The sequence below is a fragment of the Onychomys torridus genome, chromosome 15, assembly GCF_903995425.1.
Source record: "Onychomys torridus chromosome 15, mOncTor1.1, whole genome shotgun sequence".
Lineage (NCBI taxonomy): Eukaryota > Metazoa > Chordata > Mammalia > Rodentia > Cricetidae > Onychomys > Onychomys torridus.
In genome coordinates this window covers 77578233-77593371 of record NC_050457.1, presented here as the reverse complement: position 1 = coordinate 77593371, position 15139 = coordinate 77578233, and the positions used below count along the sequence as shown (strand labels likewise).

The 15139-nt window shown below is 41.0% G+C and overlaps 1 protein-coding gene across 2 annotated transcripts in view; it reads left to right on the top strand.

Annotated features, from left to right (window-relative positions):
• The window catches only part of Cep72 (centrosomal protein 72), a 51511-nt gene that overhangs the window by 24011 nt on the left and 12361 nt on the right, over positions 1-15139 (top strand). For both annotated transcript variants that reach the window (XM_036207390.1, XM_036207391.1), the window contains exons 5-6: positions 7509-7687; positions 13759-13968. In XM_036207390.1, coding sequence (XP_036063283.1) covers positions 7509-7687; positions 13759-13968 — 389 coding nt within the window. The remainder of the gene's footprint in view (positions 1-7508; positions 7688-13758; positions 13969-15139) is intronic.

Below are 15139 nucleotides of genomic sequence, written 5' to 3'. Positions count from 1 at the left end.
TTTCTTTAAAGAACATCCTGTAGTTTTCCCTAAAGTAACTGCTTCAAAGCCCATTCCAGGAGCAAGTGTTATATTTACAGATGGGTCTAAGACAGGCTGTGGTGCTTATATGGTGGATTCTAATGAACCTGTAAAGCATCAATTCTTGCCAGGTGCACCTCAACAGGTGGAGCTTTCAATAGTTCTTGAAGTTTTCAAGGCTTGTCCATTTGCTTTTAATTTAGTGTCAGATTCTAGTTATGTTGTTAATGCTTTGAAAAGCCTTGAATGTGCAGGGCCCATCAAATCTTCTAGCCCGGTTAGCTCATTGTTTGGACAATTACAGAAACTGATCTGGCAACGTAAAAATCCCTTTTTTGTGCAACATATCCGTGCACATACCAGTCTGCCAGGTCCATTGGCTAAAGGCAATGATATAGTAGATCAGTGTACTAGACAGGAATGGATGTTTGTGGCTTCTGCCATACAACGAGCACATGCTTTCCACAAAGAATTTCATGTTAATGCAAGGACATTACAACAAAAGTTTTCTATCTCACGTACAGAGACACAAAAGATGATACTAGATTGTTCCCAATGTGTCATTTTTCATCATCCTTCTAGCTTAGGAGTTAACCCTCGTGGTTTGCTCCCCCTAAAAATATGGCAAATGGATGTTACACATATCTCTGAATTTGGACGTGTCAAATATGTACATGTATCTGTTGATACCTGTTCTGGAATCATTCATGCCACCCCAATGGCAGGAGAAAAAGCCTCCATGTCATTGCTCATTGCTTAGAAGCTTGGGCAGCATGGGGTAAGCCTCAACAGTTAAAGACAGACAATGGTCCTGCATATACCGGACAGAAGTTCACTTCCTTCTGTCAACAGATGAATGTGCAACTTGTACATGGCCTACCATATAATCCACAAGGTCAAGGCATTGTGGAGCGTGCACATCGCTCCTTGAAGGAGTTGCTTCAAAAACAAAAAGGGGGAATAGGCTATGGCCGTACCCCTAAGGACAGACTTTCTCTTGCATTATTTACTCTGAATTTTTTGAATTTGGATGCTTCCAATTGTTATGCTACAGATTTATCTAAAAAGTTGTCTAGTTATCTTTTAGGTAATTGGACTGGAGAGTTTGATAACCTGATGGACCAGCTGAGAGTGGCTATTGTCATGGTGAATTCGACTCGAGTGGATACCGGACTGGTGGAGGGATTGTCTTCCTGGATTGCTACAGCCATGGGCCACATGAAGGAGTGGGCGGGAATAGGAGCCCTAGTAGGCTTACTGGTGCTCACCTCCCTAGTATGCTTGTGGTGCATTTGTCACATTAGGATCTCACAGCGTCGCCATGCAGCCATGATGGTCCAAGCCTTTATGGCCATTGATGCAGGACAGTCTCCCCAAGCCTGGTTGGCTACTTTAAAAGATATTTAGGCACAGGATGCGAGGCCTGCGCACTGCACTTGAGGTTATGATACACTGACCTCAAGAAGAGCAAGTCTGATTGCATGTGGGTTGGTACCCTAACTCCCACCTCTGTGAAAAGGGTATCGGACGGGTCTAGTGTTCTCTGGGTGGACGACGCCTGGACAAACATTAGTACATGTTCCATTTTAACAGAGATCAGACCTCTACTCTTGCCTGTTGCTTTGTAAAACAAAAAGGGGAAACTGTAGAGAGCCCCGTGTAACCGCACCCTAAAGATGGCTCTGGCTTCTACCCTCTGCCTTCCTGATGGCAAACACTCTTTATGGTAAACAGCTCCTTATTTGGCTGTGGCTGGATTCATGTGTTGCTGGCATATGCGTGAACCTGTGGACAGTGCCCACGTGGCTGCTTGGGGTTGGCAGCCCAGCCCTACTTAGGTGCTGGGAGAGGCTTGCCCCAGCGAGAGAGACACAATGCAATTAATCAAAGGTCTGAATAAACTGTGATGAGAAGGATCCCGGTGTCGCGTCTTCCTTGCTGATCGAGGCGGGCGCTACAGAATTATTCCTAGCAAAAAGATTGTTTCTCGGAAGGCCCTGTTTACAGCCCTTTTTAGGTGACCTTGATTATCACAATTGAAACATTTGACATTTCAATTTTTCTTCAAACCTCTGGAAATCACCTCTCCTGTCCAAGCATCATCATAATCATGAGATTCAGTATTAATTGTATTTCAGATCCATTCCTCCAAAGGTGCTGATCTTGCCTTTAACAGCCTAACTATCCTTTTGCATTGTGTGTTAGCATTTTCAAAAGCCAGAGATTCAATTCTTATCTGTCTAGCTTCTGAATTTGGTATCATCCTTTTTACTGCTTAAGTCAATCTTTGTAAGAAGTCAGTGAAATCAATTTCTTTTGGGCCCTATATAACTTTTTTAAATAACTCAATTTTCCTTCCTACTTCTTCAATTCTGTCCCAAGCATTCAAGGCTGCCATGTGGCATAAAGCTAGGATGTGGTCATCATATAAAGATTGTCTTTGTATATCAGCATAATTGTCTTTTCCAAGAAGTTGATCTTGGGAGATATCCATACCTCTAGCCCTACTTTGTTGTTCAATGGTTTTAGCCCCATCTTTCCACCATGTCCTCCATTGTAATTGGGGACCAGCCTCCACAACTGCTGTAACTAAAACTCTACAGTATTGAGGGATAATTCTATTATTACAAGTTGGCCACAAGTTTAACATCTGCTTCACAAAAGGTGAATTTATGCTGTATGAGACTATTGCTTCTTTGAATTTCCTCAGATCTGACATTTGAATAGGTGTCCAGTCAGCTCATACACAACCTTGAGGTTATCTATCATTTGATAGTTCTCATAAGGTTACTGGACATTTGAAAGCCTTAGGCTGTTTCTCTGTAACCTTATAATGCAATGCTGAGATTGGTTCTTCTTTAAGTTCTTCTCTCTGGGTCTGAATATCTGTGATCTGATTTTTTTTTGGGGGGGGTGGGTTTTTTGTTTGTTTTTTTGTTTTTCGAGACAGGGTTTCTCTGTGTAGCTTTGTGCCTTTCCTGGATCTTGCTCTGTAGATCAGGCTGGCCTCGAACTCACAAAGATCCGCCTGCCTCTGCATTCCAAGTGCTGGGATTAAAGGCATGCCCACCACCGCCTGGCTCTGAGATCTGTTTTAACAGGTTTTTCTAGAATTATCTTGGCACTCATATTAACCAACTTTTTTTTCTGTGATAAAACAGAAATTATCAAACAAATACTATTTTTAATTGACATTACATAAGTCCCATAACATTAATTATCCTCTCATTAATTGTTCCATTTTTAGACTATCTAATGTATAGTCAAACAGATTAAATGCCTTCAGTTGTAAACGTGTTTTCCATTTTTTAGTGTGGAAAAAATTTTTTCTTTAACTAATTCTTCCCTTTAAGAAATCTTAATTGACTCATCATATCTGCTGACAACAATGATTCAGATGATGGTGTGGCACAGCCTGAGGATGGGGCCCAGAGAAAGCCAAAGGGAAGAAACCATAGAGCCAGCTGTTTGTATGAAAGCAGCTAATTCCAGCATGTTTGGAGCCTGGGCCTGGGGAGTTTGCTGCAGAGAGGCTGCAACAGAAACTTAGCCAGTGGGGTAGGGACTCCTGGCTTAGGTGGGGTGGAGATTCCTTCTGTATGTAGCTCTGGTCTGAGCCTGTGGTTTTATTATTTTAGACAAAAAAGGGAAAATGTGGTGATATATTGTGTACCCTAATAAAATTTGCCTGAAGATCAGAGAACAGAACAAGCCACGAGTTTAAACATAGATGCCAGGGAGTGGTGGCACCCACCTTTAATCCCAGTATTTGGAAGGTTGAGACAGAAAATGATGGCTGGGCAGAGAAAGGTATATAAGGTGTGAGGAGACAGGAACTGAAGACTTTTTCAGCTGGAGCCTTTTGGGTGAAATCAGAGGATTTCTGTCAGAGGATTCATGGAGTTGGTGAGGTGAGACATGACAGTGGCTTATTCCTTTGTCTCTCTGATCTTTCAGCATTTACCCCAGTATCTATGTTGTGGGATGTTCTGTATGTCAAATGTGTTGCTCTGATTGGTTAATAAATAAAATACTGATTGGCCAGTAGCCAGGCAGGAAGTATAGATGGGATAAGCAGAGAGAAGAATTCTGGGAAGTGGAAAGCTGAGGCAGAGAGATGCTGCCAGCTGCTGCCATGACAAGTGAGATATAAGGTACTGGTAAGCCACTAACCACGTGGCAAAGTATAGAATAATAGAAATGGGTTAATTTAAGATAGAAGAACTAGATAGCAAAAAGCCTGCCACAGCCATACAGTTGAGGGCCATGGGAGCAGGGCAGGAACAGGATAACTTCAGCTACATATCTAGATCTGTTTTTTGTTATTTATTAAAAGACCTATTAGAATTCATGTTACAAATGTTTCTTTTACAAATGTGGGTGCACTTGTATTTGGGGACTAGATGTTCAGAATGGAGACTTCATCTTGATGGATTTTTCCTTTGATGAATATTGTGTCATATTTCACACAATGAGGCCAGCCTGGTCTACAGAGTGAGATTCAGGACAGGCACCAAACTACACAGAGAAACCCTGTCTCAAAAAACAAACAAACAAACAAACAAAAATCAAAAGATGAAGGATGATCCATCTTTTGATTAATTTTAGTTTGACGTTTATTTTGTTAGATATTAAGAAAGCTGTATCAGCTTGCTTCTTAGGTCCATTTGACTGGAAAATCTTTTCCCAGCCCTTTACTTTGAGTTATGTCTGTTTTTGAAGTTGAGGTATGTTTCTTGTATGTAGCAGAAGGATGGATTCTGTTTTCATATCCATTCTGTTAGCTTTTGTCTCTATGGACAAATTGAGTCCATTGATATTAAGAGATATTAATGAGTGATTGTTAATTCCTGTTATTTGTTGTTGTTGCTGCTGTTGGTGGTAGTAGTGTGTGTTTGTGTGTGTGTGTGTGTGTGTGTGTGTGTGTGTGTGTGTGTGTGTGTGTTTCCCTTCTTTGGGTTTTGCTGGTATGAGATTATCTATTACTTGTGTTTTCATGGGTGCAGTTAACTTCCTTCGGTTGGAGTTTTCTTCTAGTACCTTCTCTAGGGCTAGATTTGTGGATAGGTATTGTTTTTGCTTTTGTTTATGTTTATGTTTTTTGTTTTTCGAGACAAGGTTTCTCTGTATAGCTTTGCACCTTTCCTGGATCTCGCTCTGTAGACCAGGCTGGCCTCGAACTCATAGAGATCCGCCTGCCTCTGCCTCCCAAGTGCTGGAATGGTATGGTAGTCTGGGCTAGCTGGTATCCATGGTCTCTTATTGTCTGTATGTCTGTCCAGGCCCTTCTGGCTTTGAGAAGTCAGGTGTAAGATAGGTCTGCCTTTGTATGTTACCTGGCCTTCTTCTTTTGCAGCTCTTAATATTTTTCTTTACTCTGTGTAGTTAGTGGTTTGATTATTATGTGGCAGGAGTTTTTTGGGGTTTTTTTTGGGGGGGGTCCCACCTATTTGGTGTTCTAAAAGCTTCTTGTACCTTTATAGGCAGGTACTTCTTTAGGTTGGAGATTTCTTCTATGATTTTGTTGTATATATTTTCTGTGCCTCTGAGCTGGGATTCTTCTTCCTCTGTTCCTATTATTCTTAGGTTTGGTCTTTTCATAGTGTCCCAGATTTCCTGGATGTTGTGTAAGGAATCTTTTAGATTTAACATTTTTTTGACCAGTGAATCTATTTCATCTATCGTATCTTCAACACCTGAGTTTCTCTTCCGTCTCTTATATTCTGTTGGTGATGCTTACATCTGTAGTTCTTACCAAGGTTTTCCATTTCCAGAGTTCCCTCTCTTTGTGTTTTCTTTATTGCTTCTATTTCAATTTTCAGGTCTTGAACTATTTCCTTCACTTGTTTGATTGCTTCCCCCCCCCCCCGCTGCTTTCTTGGCATTCTTTAGGGGATTGATTTCTTCCAACTTTTTGTTTGTCTTTTCCTCGATTTCTTTAAGGGAGTTTTTAATTTCCTCTTTAAGGACCTCTGTCCTGAATCTTACTCTGTAGACGAGGCTGGCCTCAAACTGACAGAGATCTGCCTGGTTCTGCCTCCCGAGTACTGTGATTAAAGATGTGCGCCACCACCGCCACCTGGCTATCATCTTCTTAAACTTATTTTTAAGGTCATTTTCATGTGCTTCAGCTGTGTTAGAATGCTCAGGTCTTACTGTATGTTTCTACTCTTTGACCTGTCCTTCTTCACTCTTCCCTGCCTCCTCCCTTTTAGCCTTTGGGAATCACTACTCTCTCATTTTTTAAAAAAAGATTTATTTATTCTTATGTGTATAGTGTTCTGCCTGCATGCTACAAAGGGGCACCAGATCTCATTGTAAATGGTTGTGAACCGCCATATAGTTGCTGGGAATTGAACTAAGGACCTCTGGAAGAGCTGCCAGTGTTCTTAACCTCAGAGCCAGCCTCACTACTCTCTAAATCTGTAAGAGCAATTTAAGAATAATAATTTAAACAGCAAAAAGGTACAGCAGGGGAAGTGCAAGGAGGCAGAAGGTAAGAGACAGTCATCTGGGCAGATATAAATAAAAAGCTCAGTGAATTAAGAAACCATGGTGTATGTTTCCATTAGAACACATAAAAAAAAGAAATGCTTGTGTATAAACCTAACAAAATATGTACTATTAAAAAGAAACACAAAATTGATGGATGGGCTCGGTTGACTACAGTAATTAAAACCAGAGAGCAAAGCCACATGTAAGAGGAAATTACTAGATAGTGAACGGTCAGCTCCCCCAGTATTCCTGTAATAAATAGCTCTGAGAGCTACTCTCTAAACCCATGCAACTCATCCCTTAGCTGAAACATTTTCAAAGTGAACTACATGTGTTTGGAAATCTTTTCCAAGTTACAGTCCACCTCTGTTAGCCATTATCTTATTTGCTAAATCAAGCAGTTGTGAAGATTGACCCCATGAGCATGCTCAGTATACACAGGACCCCTAGCTACACTCTCAGCTTTGCTGAGGCCTGGTGTCACACCGATTTAAAACTTATTCCCAGGTCCAGAAATAGTGATTTTTTTTTTTTTCTGCTACAAAATATATCCCATACTTCTTAACAATAATCATTTAAGCATTTGTGGAAAACAAGCTAAACATCTATCTTGCAAAATCAATACTATACTTTAGTTATGTTTTTTTCAATAACATAGGTCTTAAATTTTACATACTAAAAATTTTAACTGGGATTCTCTAACCCAAGGTGCCATTGTTGGTTAAGCAGTGGCTCTCATGACTGGCCACCACCCGCGGCGACCATGCCGAGGGAGGAGAGTGCTGGTTGGTGGAAAAATCATGAACCATGGTTACCTTTCTAGAGCTTTGTTGGGAGAGAGAGAGAGAGAGAGAGAGAGAGAGAGAGAGAGAGAGAGAGAGAGAGAAAGAGAAACCACTAAACTCTTCTCAAGAGATGTGTGAGGCTCTCCTGTGGGCTGTACTACACATGGGCCTGCTGACACTGAAGAAGACTTCTCTTTTTCCTTGCAGACCACACCACTCCAGAACCAGATGTGCAGGTACTTCAGCTAAGAAATGCTTGGTTATGGATGCTGATGATGAGGCTGTCTTGAACCTCATTGCTGAGTGTGAGTGGGACCTAAGCAATCCTCCTGGGAGCACGAACTCCAGCCAAAAGGAACATGAGGCAGACCTTCATTATGCCCAAGGTGCGCTGCTCAGCACAGTGAAAGCTCCATGGTTTAGGCAGGACCTGGTGTCAGCATGGACTTGGAATGCTTATTAGTATTGGCTTTGAATACTGTGTATTTGGACTATGGAATTACAAAAGGAAAAGTTAATGGATCTAAGTTGAGTCTAGCCATAATTGCAGTTGTTTGAATTTCATTCTTTCTTAGAGCATAGAAAAAAAAAAAATCTGATATAAACAAGAAAGCTAGACATCCACAGCACCTGTGAGGAGGAACAGTCAGTCACTTGGCTCTTATGATATGCCAGTGCTCAAGGCCACTATACCTACCAGGATCTCAGAACTTCTCACTCTGTGTGAACTTAATATGCACCAGAGACTTGCTTATAAGTTTTAATTCAATGTCTTCTACTCCATGATGAGTTTCCTAGAGCCATTCATGCTGGGGCCAGCAGATCCTGAGCCATATTTTCCCAATACTGGTGTCCTCAGTCCTCTTAATCCTAATTCCTCTCATGGGTATGTTTATAATCTTACCTTGCCTTTTCCTGAAGGGTTTTGATGCAGTGTTGGCCATTTGTGTATCTTCTCTTGTGGTACTTTAAAGCCTGCCCATCCTGTTGTTTAATGGGCTCCTTTCCGTTTTTGGTGTTGTATCATACAAATTATATGTGTTTTTTGGTTCTAAGACCTTTCTCTCAATCCATTGATTGCCTTTTCACTTTCATAACAGTGTTTCAAAGAACAAATAAGTCCAATTAGTCTTTTTTTTTCTATAATAGAATGTGCTTTATTGTGTCTTAATATGAGACCTTTTTCTGCTTCATGCTATAGAAAGACTACCCAGGTTTGCACACAGTCCACAATTTGAAGTCAGTGATGAGTGACATGAAAGTACTGCATTACTGGTCAAGACCTCTCCCTGTAGTTGTTTTTGTTTTTGTTTTTGTTTCTTCACTCTTATTCTTTGTTCTTTGGGGGCCCATCACCCAGCTCCCAGATAATCACACAGAGACTTATTCTTTCTCATGAATGTCTGGCCTTAGCTTGGCTTGTTTCTTGCCAGCTTTTCTTAACTTGAATTAACCCATCTAGCTTTTGCCTCTGGGCTTTTACCTTTTTCTATTTCTGTATGTCTTTTCTTTTTTTTCTTACTCTATGGCTTGCTGTGTAGCTGAGTGGCTGGCCCATGGTGTCCTCACTTCTCCCTCACATTGTTGTCCTTCTCTTTATTCTCTCTGCCTGCCAGCCCCACCTATCCTGTCTCCTGCCTAGCTGTTGGCCATTCAGCTCTTTATTAGACCAAAAATCAGGTGTTTTAGGCAGGCAAAGTAGCACAGCTTCACACAGTTAAACAAATGCAACATGAAAGAATGCAACACATGCTTGCATCATTAAACATATATTCCACAGCATAAATGAATGTAATACATCTTCAACTAATATTCCATAATATTTCCCTCTTTTTTTCTAAATAAAAATGAAAGGTTTTAACCTTTAACATAGTATAACTATATACAATAAGAACAATTATCAAGGATTACATTCACAATGTCCAGTCCATTTGTGTCTGGCAAATTTAGAGAAAATACCCCATTATCTATCCTATCTTAGTGAATCCAAAGTTTTATACATAATTTACTTTCTATCATAACTAAGGAAAACTACAACTCTAATTATTTAGTCTTTAACTCTATCAAAGACCTAAGAAGGACATAATGTTACCTATCAACAGAAACATATGACTGCATGGACAGTCACTCAAATTTCCTCTGCAACTTAGGGCATCCATCTTCTGCCTGCAGGTCTAGAGTATCTGGCATTGACGAAGTTCATCAGTTGCTTTCCTCTGTGTCCTGCAGAATGTCTGGCAGACTTTTCTATGAAGCAAGAAATTTGAAGGACTGCCCCACCTTATATTGTTAAAATTCCACACTTGCTTTCCTGGGTGTCCAGCATGTCCAGTTTATACAACATACTGTCAGCAGTAAAGGCAAAGCAGTTTCTTGCCCAAATGGCTAGCCTTGCCACATTGAAAGCAAACTCCATGTGGTGTTTCGATGCCCATCATCCTTTTTGAAGTAAATTGGTGCTGCCAGGAGCAAATATGTCTTATCATCATGAAAAACCTTAAGTTAACAAAACATTTTAAATGCCATATTCTATAGGTCTTTGAAGTGTTTGGAAACCATCTGTCTAAAATATACCTTGAAAACATACCTAATGTAACTACATGTTTGATTATTATAAACTATGAATTATAATTATAAACTAATTTTTAATTATACATTTTATTTTAAAATGAGCTGCATAAGCACAATACACCAAACAAGCGTAGAAACATATATACAGTATAACAAAAATATAAAAAACTTTAAATTTGTATCAATATAACAAAATCCATGCCAATGCAAAGTATCTGAGATTAATAGTTGTCTTTTTTTCTTGTATTCCTATATTCCCCTAAATGATAACAAACATCCATAACCCACCAAATAAACAAAGACCACCCACCCAATATCTTGGGAATGTGGACATTGTGTTCTCCAGACTGCTTCCTGTTGTTTGGTGAAGGCATCTTTAGGGCTCTCCAGGAAAATTGAGATAATGGCCAAGTCCTGGAAGACCAGTTATGACATTTGTTGGTAGATATCACCTGTCAAGTTTCCGGAGGTCTTTGCTGATCAACCCTGATCCATATCAACCTTGAAGGAATCCACAGTCTCTCGTTTCCACATGTGTTAACAAAAGCAAACCTCTTCTCAAACTAATCCATTTTAAAGTTAAGGCATTCTTAAACTATCTAGGCTGGATTATTTCAGCAGTCCCTTTTAGAAATTATTTAGGTCCACCCTCTTTAATTTTCTTCCCAGGGTACCAGAAGAGATGTTACTAACAGCATGGGGTATTCTTTGGGAAAATTATCTAAGTACACGATGCTCCTTCATCCATCTACTTTATTCCTCTGAAATTATATCTACACAGCTTCAATTCTGTTCTTATATTTAGCTCCTCTCTGTCTCATCTCCTGTCTTCTCATAACTCTAACCCTTTTCTATCCCAGTCCTCATCTTCAACCTCATTCTTTTCCATCTTGGTTCCTTCCCGCCTCATCTGGAACTGGTCTCTCTCCTGCCAGCAGCTTGACTTGACAATACAATGCAAAGCTTCCAAGGTTCGTACAAGAGCTGTGACAGCCAGCTTCATTTGCAACCCAAAAGAGTGAATAGAGGAGGTGAGGTCAGATAAGGCCTGGAATAAATCAGGAAGGGAATTTATGTGCTCAAAATATATTCTTATAAGTGGTTAGGTGGAAAATTACTAGTCTATCATAAATTACAGTATTTATGATATTACAATATTACAGGTGGAAAACTGCTTTTATTGTTCTATGTGGCCAAATACTGGCAGGGTGGGATAACTCTGCTCAGAGCTAGGAAACCTGTCTCAAAGCTACTTTGCACCTTGTATGCAAAAAAAACAAAAAACCTTTTGTTCTGAGTCAATTGCTCTGGAATGCCATTTGGGCTGTGAGAGAAAGGAGGATCTCAGCTTCATTTACACAAGAAACAAAGCTATGTCTAGGATGCTAGAGGAGAATTTTAGGTAAATGCACTGTTAGAAGTTCTTGGAAGCATATATAGCACACAAGAAAATTATTGCAGGAACCAGCTAATGTACATACAAAAGCTAAAATATCACCAAGCCTTCTTAAGCCATGGACTTTAGAAAAGTCTTTGACCTTTCTAAGTAGTAGCTTTTGTGATAGTAGCTGGATTCCATACATTTTCCTGTGGCTTGCAGCAAGTCCGTCTTTCAATCCCATGTCTCTCAGCAATCAAAAAATTCATGTTCAATACAGCAACATAAGGTTCCAAACTCACTGTGTATTTCCCATTTCTCTCTGGCTTATTCGTTTTTATTGTTTTACTTCTTGCTTTAAATGTTAGTTATTTGGTGCTCTTACCCCGCGAGGAACACGTCCCAAAACACGACAGATCCACAGAAGAGTTTTTATTGAGATAGGATAGGAAGAGACAGACGTGACAGGCCTGTGGGAAACACACATGGTCAAGAGAAAGGAGAGAGGAGAAGAGACCTGTGCAAAATGGCACCGGCATTTTAAAGAGTGGGCCACGCATGTGTACAGGAATGCATGTGGCTACTCCATGCATGTGCATAGATTACATGGCTGCGCGTGCTTCACGCAACCATGCAAAGCCACGGAGTCCTAGTCACGCAAGATACTTTGACCCAGAAATGACTATTTTGAACCAGAAATAACTAGGTGGTCCGCCACGCAAGCCCAACCGTGTGGGCATGTGACTTCATATCATTAAAGACTTTATTATTTTTAAACTATTTCTTTCTTTCTATGACTGTCTATCCATTTTCTTTTCTTAAGTCAACACACATTGTTAAACATACTGTAACCTGTTTAGAAGTTTTTTCTGTCTGGATTTGTCTTTACTGCATATCTCTAGTCTTTTTGACCGCATGAGTTTTTAAACTGCTAAGAGGCTCAGCTAGGACCTCCACACAGCTTAGATGGCTGTCTCAGCCTGCTTCAAGGATCATGGGAGCCAAGCTGGATGTGTGTTTGACTAGGAACTGCATTCAGACCCCCAACTCTGTAATTGATAAGAATTCCAACCACATCCCATGGTTGTGCCTGCCCGGCGGGACACTTAGTCACCTCTGCCTAGTCATTTCCGGGTCATATGTCCCGTGTGACCCGTGCCTCATGGTTACTCAGTCATAGTCACGCAGATGTGACTGTGTGATCTCTGCACATGAGCCTGTGTACGCAGGTGCATCCTGGCCTTTATAAGGCAGCGCCATGTTCCCCGGTCTCTCCCTCTGAGCTCCTCTCTATCTGTGTTTCCTCTTTGCCAGGCCTGGCTCTCTCTCTCCCCCACCTTCCCCTCCTAATAAAGCTCTAAAAGGTACCACTGGGTTCTGTCATGATCGTGACCTTTCCACTTGGTGACCAGCACCAGCCACCAGCACCATTTTCCTTTCGGTAATGCCAGTGCACTGCACTGTGGCAGGCATTGTTCACTCAGCTTTTTGTTTCTATTTGGAGTGGAAAAGGCTGTTTAAGTGTTCTGCTGTAAGGCAGAGTTTCTTAAAGGAGTCATATCTGTTGTTTTGTTTTGTTTTTCAGCTTTCTCAGGCCCTAGGGATATTCAAGCCCCAAGTTAGGTGTCAAAATGTGGTTGACTTTTTTCTTTTTCTTTTTTTTTCTTTTTTATCTCTTACCCTTTTCTTTGAGGGCCCACCACCCAGCTCCCAAATAGTCACACGGAGACTTATTCTTTCTTAGGAATGCCCGGCCTTAGCTGAGCTTGCTGCTAGCCAGCTTTTCTTAACTTAAATTATCCCGTCTACCTTTTGCCTCTGGGCTTTTATCTTTTTCTGTTTCTTTAAATCTTTACTTCTTACTCCATGGCTGGCTCTGTTGCTGAGTAGCTGGCCCCTGTCATCCTCCTCTCGTCTTTTTTTTGCTCCTCTTTATTCTGTTCTCCCTGTCTGGCAACTCTGCCTCTCCCTCTCCTGCCTAGCTATTGGCCATTCAGCTCTTTAGACCATCAGGTGTTAGGCAAAGTAACACAGCTTCACAGAGTTAAACAAATGCAACAGAAAATAATGCAACACATCTTTGCATCATTAAACAAATATTCCACAACATAAATGAATATAACACATCTTCAACTAATATTCACAAGATCTCCCATTTCTAGTTATTCTGAGCATGTGTTGAAAAGAGTCATCATGTAATAACTCTGGATATTTGTTGAGGCAGTTAGCCTGCATCTGCTTCCTGCTCTGTAAACCCTGTCTTCCCATACACTGCCACGCCATCTTGGTTACTTGGGATTGAGTCTTGTCACCCTTCAGCACTGCCATTTTCCTGCCTGTAGAACTACCTGGAATTCACGGCAGTGTTGACTGCTATATTAACCTACTAGACATCCTTGTCTTATTTATTAATTAAAGGAAGGTATATTTTATAGATTTCACATACTCTCACAAACTTAAAATGTAATTTTTAATGAAGTAAGACTTAAAATGTTTTTAATAAAATAGACTCCGGATATCTGTTGAGTCCTTTGTCCATCCAGCATCAATGTGGGGACTCAGTGAGAAGAGGCCATGAGAAGAAGAAAGGCACCTCCAAAGGGTGCTGTCCAGGTCATTCGCCACAAGACCAGCTCTGTGGGGAGCTCACCCCACAGCACGGAGTGCCAGAGACCTGTCATGTGCATGTGCAGCACACCTGCTTCACTTCACACCCAGGTAATCACCAAATCCTGCCAGGGCCTTTCTAAGTAGTTATACATTATTCACAGTGTTTGCTACAACTCTGAAATTTTTCCTGATCTCTTTATACTTATATATGAAGTTCTAAAATATCTTTGGAAAGGATTTGGCACATTGGCATTATACACCCATATTTTAGTTTGCAAGTTTGTAAATTTCTTGGTCTTTCCCACTGTGAACACATACTCTTACTCTGACTCTCACATTTCTCTCTGTCCTTGTCTAGCCCCATAGGCACATGCTTTCTTCTAAATACACAGGCCAAGCTCATTACAGTAGCTACATTTTAAGTACCAAAGATGAGGAAGATTGAATAAGTTAATTGAGCGTACCATGAGCATCTATAGTATAAGTATGAAAACTTCCCACATAAATAAACTTGTTATCTTGAGGCTTCTTGTTTTAGTCACATTTGTGGGGCCTTCAGAAGTACAATGGTCAGGTAATGTGGCTTTCTAGAATTCTGGGCTGTGGTTAAGCCAGGGTTTTGCTGTTGTACCTGTTTTGCAAAACCCCCAGAGACCACCAAGGAACCTATGTCCAATGCAAGCACATAAGGGTCCTTTTATTCAGGTTTAACCTGGACCACTGCACAGCAGATGGAAGGAAATGTGGTAGTGGCCATGAGCCCAGGTATAGAGGGTTTTCATAGGGAAAAACCACAAGCTGGGAATTGGCAACTTGGGATTGGGTACAAGGGGCAAGGTGATTTTTTTGAAACTATTGGTCTAGACTTTGGGCACGAAACCACATTTGAAACCATTGGGTTAGACTTTTGGCGGGGAACCACAACCTGCTGAACAGGATTATCTGGACTGCTCAGCAAGATTATCTAGATAGCTTCAAGGGCCTAAACTACAGACAGGATGGCTGCAGGATACTGCTCTGTATCCATTCCAGTTGTCCTGGCACATCCCTGAGCCTGTAAAGTGAAGTCTAGACCTTCACAATGCCCTGTGCAGTGCTTTCCCTGTGCAGTGCCTTTCTTCCCTAGACAAGCATGGCTGCCCCTCCAAGAGGGCTAGTGAGCAAGTGCATAGGATGTCCCGTGTCATCTGGTCATCCTATCCCATATCTTGGAAATGCGCATGTGTGATGTTGTATAGAGAACTTTGTTGACACATCTATTCCATTGACCTGATGCGGA